The sequence below is a fragment of the Mus musculus genome, chromosome X, assembly GCF_000001635.26.
Source record: "Mus musculus strain C57BL/6J chromosome X, GRCm38.p6 C57BL/6J".
Classification (NCBI taxonomy): Eukaryota; Metazoa; Chordata; class Mammalia; order Rodentia; family Muridae; genus Mus; species Mus musculus.
This window is the reverse complement of record NC_000086.7, coordinates 33,698,384-33,705,253: the sequence shown is the minus strand read 5'-3', so window position 1 is coordinate 33,705,253 and position 6,870 is coordinate 33,698,384. Positions and strand designations below refer to the sequence as shown.

At 39.3% G+C, this 6,870-nt stretch overlaps 1 protein-coding gene across 1 annotated transcript; it reads left to right on the top strand.

The window, feature by feature from the left end:
* Btbd35f14 (BTB domain containing 35, family member 14) lies at nucleotides 2,905–4,605 on the top strand. Its single transcript, NM_001145038.1, has one exon. It carries the CDS (start codon nucleotides 2,958–2,960, stop codon nucleotides 4,452–4,454), a length of 1,497 nt encoding a protein of 498 aa, NP_001138510.1. The 5' UTR covers nucleotides 2,905–2,957; the 3' UTR covers nucleotides 4,455–4,605.
* The last annotated feature ends 2,265 nt before the right edge of the window (nucleotides 4,606–6,870 follow it).

Genomic DNA, 6,870 nt, shown 5'->3' with positions numbered 1-6,870 from the left:
CTGTACATGTATAAATAATATTCAGATTTCTATAATCTCCCTAACCTATCTAGACTCCTGCCCACTTCTACAAACCTTTTAATCCCCCTAGTTCTGTTTCAGACATTGGTTTTGTTTGTTTGTGTTTGAGAATCCTAGAGTTTAACTAGGATTATCAGTATGACCATGAGCTCAAAACTCTTTCTTGGAGGCCAGATGCAGGACACTGGATCTGGATCACTGGATGTATGGAAGATAACGATTCTCTCTCCCTCAGAACCCACCAATATTTCACCAAAGGAGGGAAAAGTTGAAAGGGTCCTTCCCTGGCCCATTATTTACTGTGAGGAGGTTTTAGTCATGGGTAGACTTTACATATACTCACAGGTGTTGGGAAGTCGTGACTGCACTGGTGGTCCTGTAGTGAAGAAAACAGATTCCATAGCCCTCCTCTTTATGGTCCAGTTTTTTATATATTTTTCTGCTCCTTTTTTTTTCCTCTGAGGATCCATGAGGGTTCATGCCTAAACAAGATAGTAATACCATTCAGCCATCTCTTATTATCGTGCTTTGAGCAGTTATGCATATTATTCCTCACTGTAGTTTATTGCGAAAAGGGCTTCTCTGAATGAATCTTGAAGTAGAATTCCCCCTAGATATAAACATAGATACTTAGAAGGGAGCTTGACACCTTGAGACTTTACATAAACAACAGTAATAAATTCTCCCCTAGGGCCAAAGGCATTTTCTATCCTCCTGTGGAACTGGCCTCAAATCCAATCGCAGATACACTGGCTATCCCTATTACAGTGATGTCACTATTGTGTAGCTGGACACATCTTTCTTGGCAGATTGGTATTGTACATCATAAGGTTCATATCTGGGTAACTCTTTTGATGCCATTACTCTGCCAGCATCCTGAATAGCACAATCCAGAACTATGAAAGCTAACTAGATGGAAGGAAGTTTTCAGTTACATGCCAGCTCAATTTCTCTATATTTTACAACCACGATGTGGTTTGTCTTTTGTAGCAGGGTCTTATCATATATTCATGGTAGGCAAACAGAAAGAGTGTGAAGAACCTGTATTATTTTCAAGATTTCTGGGAACTTCCTGAACATACCTGGCATTGGGATTTTTTTTTTCGCTTGATTTTCAGCAGCAGTATTATGTAGACATACAGGCCATCTACCAGCTAAATATGTGTCTTTTGAGACTTTATCAATTTTATTATAAACAGTAAGTTTCCATGTGGATTTTCAAGTATATCCTTAGCTTTGTTTATCCCCTCATCCCACCAGCTTTTCTACCCTATCTCTACTTAAATTTTCCTCATAGGTTGAATATTCATATTAGTGATTGTACAAGTAATGGGCTTATGAGAGGACAAACACTTTCAAAACTTAAGCATTTCTGGGAATCTATTAGAGAAAAAAAGAATCAATATAATAATCTATCAAAAGGAGGTGGCCCTTGAGTGGGGTAAAACGCTCATGTTGCAACTGCAAGCCAATACTGATACTGACACTGTCAGGATCATACTTCCTAGTAACATTTATTGTGGTGAAACCTTCACTCTTCTCACAGATTATTCTTGTGATATCATCTAGGCATGACTAAAAGCAAACAAATTAAGGAATGTGACTTTTTATTACCCTTGAAACTATTATGAACTTAAGATTTCTGATTTCTTTGGAAAGTCGGGTACATTATATGGTGATTCTCTGGGAGAGAAAGGTTAAATGATGTTTTGCTAAGGCAGACACTGGTGAAAGGATGCTTTGATACTGAAGATGCACATGAAAGAAGGTTTGGCTGAGGCCAACATATTTGTGACAGGATGATTTGCTGAAGTAGACACAATTGAGAGGATGTTTTACAGAGGGAGATACAGGTTAGAAGATGTTTTGTTAAGACAGACTTGTGAGAGGAGAGGTGGTGTTAAGAAAGAATATAACTATGACCTCACAGACACTTGGAGGAGTGTCTTGCATTGGTTCACCTTGCTCTGCCTCGATAGACTTTGCTGGCCAGGCTCTGGGAATGGATTGCCAGCACAGAGGAATAAAAAGAAATATTTAAACATTAGACTTGGCTTCTTACAGATTGCAATTTATTAACAGTAAGGAGTCCATATAAAGTTAATATGTAAATGCAAATCAGTAAAACAAAACCATAAAACACGCATACATATGCAAGTTAAACAAATAACTAGATTTATAAGGAACTTTTAGAAATATATATATATATATGTATATATATATATATATATATGCAAAGCATACACAGAAATTGTTGATATAGGCATACAACTACTTGCATGAAATACTTCTCATTAATCCTAATCAAAAGAGGCTAACAATAAAATTAGCAATAACAATGTTTACTGTTTATATTGGCAAAAGCAGTTAGTAAGTGATTATCTCAAATACTACAGACATTTGAGTGCTCATAGTCAAGGGTCAAGGGTTGGAATATGTACAATCTTAAACACACATCAGGATGAATTTGGCCTGGTTGTTCTCTTTAAGGAAAAGAAAATTCAGCTGGCAAGGTTGAAAAACTAGGTGAACGAGGTTCTCCAGTTTGATGGAGGTCATCTTCAGCAAAATAGTGTGGCCCATTTAGAAATAGTGGGAGAAGGGAGAGGTGAGGGGAAAGGAGGAGCAGAATGGGAAAAGGAAAGGAAGAAGGAATTTAGGAATAATGGAAGGGAGGGAGGAAGGGAGATGGGAGGATGGTGGGGCAAATGTGCAAGGGAGGAAGGGGAAGGAGGAGGGAGAGGGAGGGGTTGCTATCAGGAGGCGGGGCCTGTGCTCAGGCAACACACATGTGGACAATGAAGAATGCCCTGCCTTCTCTGTGACGTCAGAATCTGTAGTAGAGAAACACAGAGAAGTCTAGGCAGGACTGGCAGACTACAGCAATGCCTCAACCAAGAAGCCTCTGCGAGAGCTTGTTCTAGGAATTTTCATCAATGGGGCTTTTAGTCAGCAGGGTCTTGAGATGCAGGGATTCCAGTCTGTTAGAGCCACAGCCAGAAGCCATAGCCGGAGCCAGCTACATTCCTGGCAGTCGCAAGCGAAAAAGAAACAGTTTGGAGGAGTTGGCAACAAGTTCTAATGTTCATGGACCTCAAAACCAGGGAATGTATCCACATCAAGTTCTCAACTACATCTACTGGAAAAGGGTTAAGATCTCATCTAATGATGCTTATCAAAACTTATTTTTGGACGGGCATGATAGCGACATTAAAATCCGTGCTCTGGGAAAAACATGGTGTTTACACAAAGTATTTTTATGTCAGTCAGGCTACTTTGCTAACATTCTCAAAGGTACTTGGAGAGAATCACACCATGGTGTTATAAATCTGATCATTAAGAATGAGGATATTGATACCCGATCTCTGCATTTTGTGTTTGGTGCTTTGTACACAGATGCGGATTTGTCAATAACACCTCTGGAAGTTCCTCAAGTTTTGGCAGCAGCATGCCTGCTTCGGGTGGATCGAGTAATTCAGCAGTGTGAAGGAATCATGAAAGAAACTATCAACAGGAACACTGTGTGCTCCTATTATTTGGCAGCAGAAACCTATAGATTAAAAGCTGTAAAGACGAGATGCTTTGAATGGCTTCTTTGCAATTTGATGGTACATCCAAGTGTGGCACTTTACAAGGAAGTAGACTTGAAGTTGATGTATGTTCTAGCACTGTCTTCTGACTTACTAGTCATACAAAAGGAGATTGATGTATATACCACACTAAAAATATGGATGTTCCTTTATCTTAATCCATGCTGGAACGGAACCATGAAACAGCTTTTACAACACGCAAACAACTGGCTTTCCACCCACATGGCATATGTTGATAACATCAGTTTTCTTGAAAGTGAAGAAGGACTAATATTTCAACCAGTGTTTAAAAAGCTGAGATTTCAGCACATTATCTGTGACTTGACTTCCACAACTATTCTTGAACAAGATCGACTAATACCTATGGCATGGTTGTCACCCATTTACAAACAACAGTGGTTGACTTTGCTGCGAACACAAGAATATGGGGTAATTGGACCACAAGTTATCAATGAACAAGAACTTGAAGAATGCACCATGAGGTGTGGTACAATGATCCCCAAGGATGGAAGATATACTTGGAAGTGGTCAGTTGGACGACTTGGCTTTCCTTTACGTGTGACCTTTACCAGGCAGTGTGTAATTTTAAGGCAATGGTGTCAGAGGTGTGATGGTTCTGCTTGCCACAACCATATCCGAAATGTCATATTCAGAATAACTTTGGTGTGTTTTGATTCCAACAAAAGAGTAACTTTCAGAAAGACAACAGGTTATAAAATCCTCACCTTTGAATATAAGGAGGAGCAAATTGTAATGAAATTGGATAGTGATGTTCTAACCTTCCCTATGTGTATATTCTGCAATTTCCTTTTTGTAAACCTAGGAAATGCAGAAAACAAGTAATCTTATCAATTATTAGACTGTAAGCATTTTACAAGTATTGAATGGTTCATTTAATATGAAGGCTGTGTAATGACTACAGTGAAGAAGACCAAAAACAAATTCAATATTCTTTGGAGTCTAGTACCACCAGAAGTGACTGCTTCCCTCCATCACCTTATTTCCATATATTTCTGAAGAAAACCTTTACTTCCAACAAAGTATTTGTCAAATCAAATAAACCTAATCTTCTGATTTAAATTTACCATCGAGATCCAAGCTTGGAATGGAAATAAGAGACTATATTTGCAAGGTAAAACATCTCAATCAATTTGTTAAGTAGATTTGGCCCTAGCTAAAATTGAGACAAAATAAAATCATGCCATTGTTGAAACTGTTGTGAACCAATGCATTCATTATGACATTATTATAAGACGTAAATCATTGGTTAAAAGGGAATATTTGAGATTACTCTCTGTGTGGGCTTTCAAATAACTAAATAATGTCGTTTGTGTTCGGAAAACATTTACTGCTGACTATGTCTAACTAACTATATATGCACACATACAGACATTTATCTTATACTTAAATTTCATGCCCTATCCTGGATAAGCAAGGGAATTATATATGCAATATATTTACATAGAACTATATATACTTATGTAATATATTTATGTATTGATGTAAGGGTAAATACCAAGAATCCAATTTTTGAAAGGGATAAACAAGATAGGAAATGGAAAATAGGCCTTCATGATACCTATCATTTGCTATCAAGGTATGAGCTGTATCATAGTATACTGATCAATTTCTCTGCCTTAATTTCTTTTACTGTTGCAGTGATTTTATGTTTTTAAAAAGACCTTATGAAATCACCTTAGGGGCAACAGTTTCAATTATCTCAGACTTTGAGTCTCTAGGCTTCTGCGGCAGGAGGTTGAAGAAACTGGTCACATGACACCTACAGTAGAAAGAGATCACCTTAATGCAAGTACATCAATAACTTTCTCCGTTGTGTAGAGTTCAAGATTAGAGTCAAGGAATAGTGCCACCCCGGATAGGTAGGTCTTCCCAAGTCACTTTATGCAATCAAGATAACCTCCAACAGGCATTCCCAGAGCCTGGACTCTCACATGATTGTAGATGCTGTCACAATTCTTCCTCTTGTCAACATGATACAGGAACACACCACTTTTAAGCCATAACCTAACAACCTTTGGTCTTCATAGGTTCACAACCATGGCATGGTACAAAATTCACTGTATCCAACTTTGAAAGTCCCATAAATAGTTCCCTTGTTCAATGTGGCTGGTTCTGTGCCAATGCCATGATGATTTTACTACTATAGCTTTGTAGTCTAATTTGAACTGGGAATGGAGTCCCCAGCAGTTCCTTTTTAATTCAGGATCGTTTTAGCTATCCTGAGTTTTCATTTTATTTTCTAGATGAAGCTGAGAGTTGTCCTTTCAAGGTCTTTACCTTATTTCTCTTGGTTACTAGGCCTCATGTGCTCATGATGCCTCCTAAGTTGACTAGGCTTCACCTATGTCTACTAGTACTCACATGTACACCATGGCTCATATGGATATTCCAGTTACCCACCATTACTGGGCCTCCCATGCATGCCAGGTACTGCAAAAGCCTTTCAGTCCTTCCAGGCTAAGGAAGCTAGAAACGTTTACCACATCTCCAGTGTTTACCAACCCTCTCAAACTCACCCAGCCACCAGGGTACTAGGATCCACCTGATTACAAAGCCTTCCATACTCTCCAGGCCTCCCTTGGTTAATGGCACTCACTTGCTTGCCAGGCCTCACATGATTACTAGGCCTCACTTGGCTACTAGGCCTCAAGTGGTTTCTATGTTTTTCATGGTTTTGAGAGCTTCCATGTATACTAAGCTGCTCATACTAACCAGGCTTCCCCTGTACACCTGGCCTAACCTGCCATCCAAGACTCTATTAGTTACTGGATCTCCAATGCTTCCTGTGCATTTTATGCTTGCTTACCAGGCCTCTCACATTTACATAACTCACATCCTTACTAGTCCTTCCAAGATTTTCAGGTCTTTCTTTGTTACTAGGTCTTCCATAGTTAGTAGTACATCCCGTTCTTGCTCAGCTAATCATGCTGTCCATGCCTCCTAAGTTTCCCAGGCCTCCGTGGCATTCAACTTTGCCAAATAGTTCTAGACCTCCCATGCTTTCCCTATCTTCCATGAGTTCTAGCATTTCTGTGTTTACTAGGCCTCCTAATTCTGACTAAGCTTCTCTTGCTCACTGAGCCTCCTAACTTTTTCAAGAATCTCAAGCTAACCAGACCTTTTGTGTCCATCAGATACCCTATTTGTACTAGGTCTCCTATGTTTCCAGGTCTTCTCTAGGTTCTAGGACTCTCCTGCTTACTAGGCTTCCCCATGCTTGGATCCATCTCATCCTTGG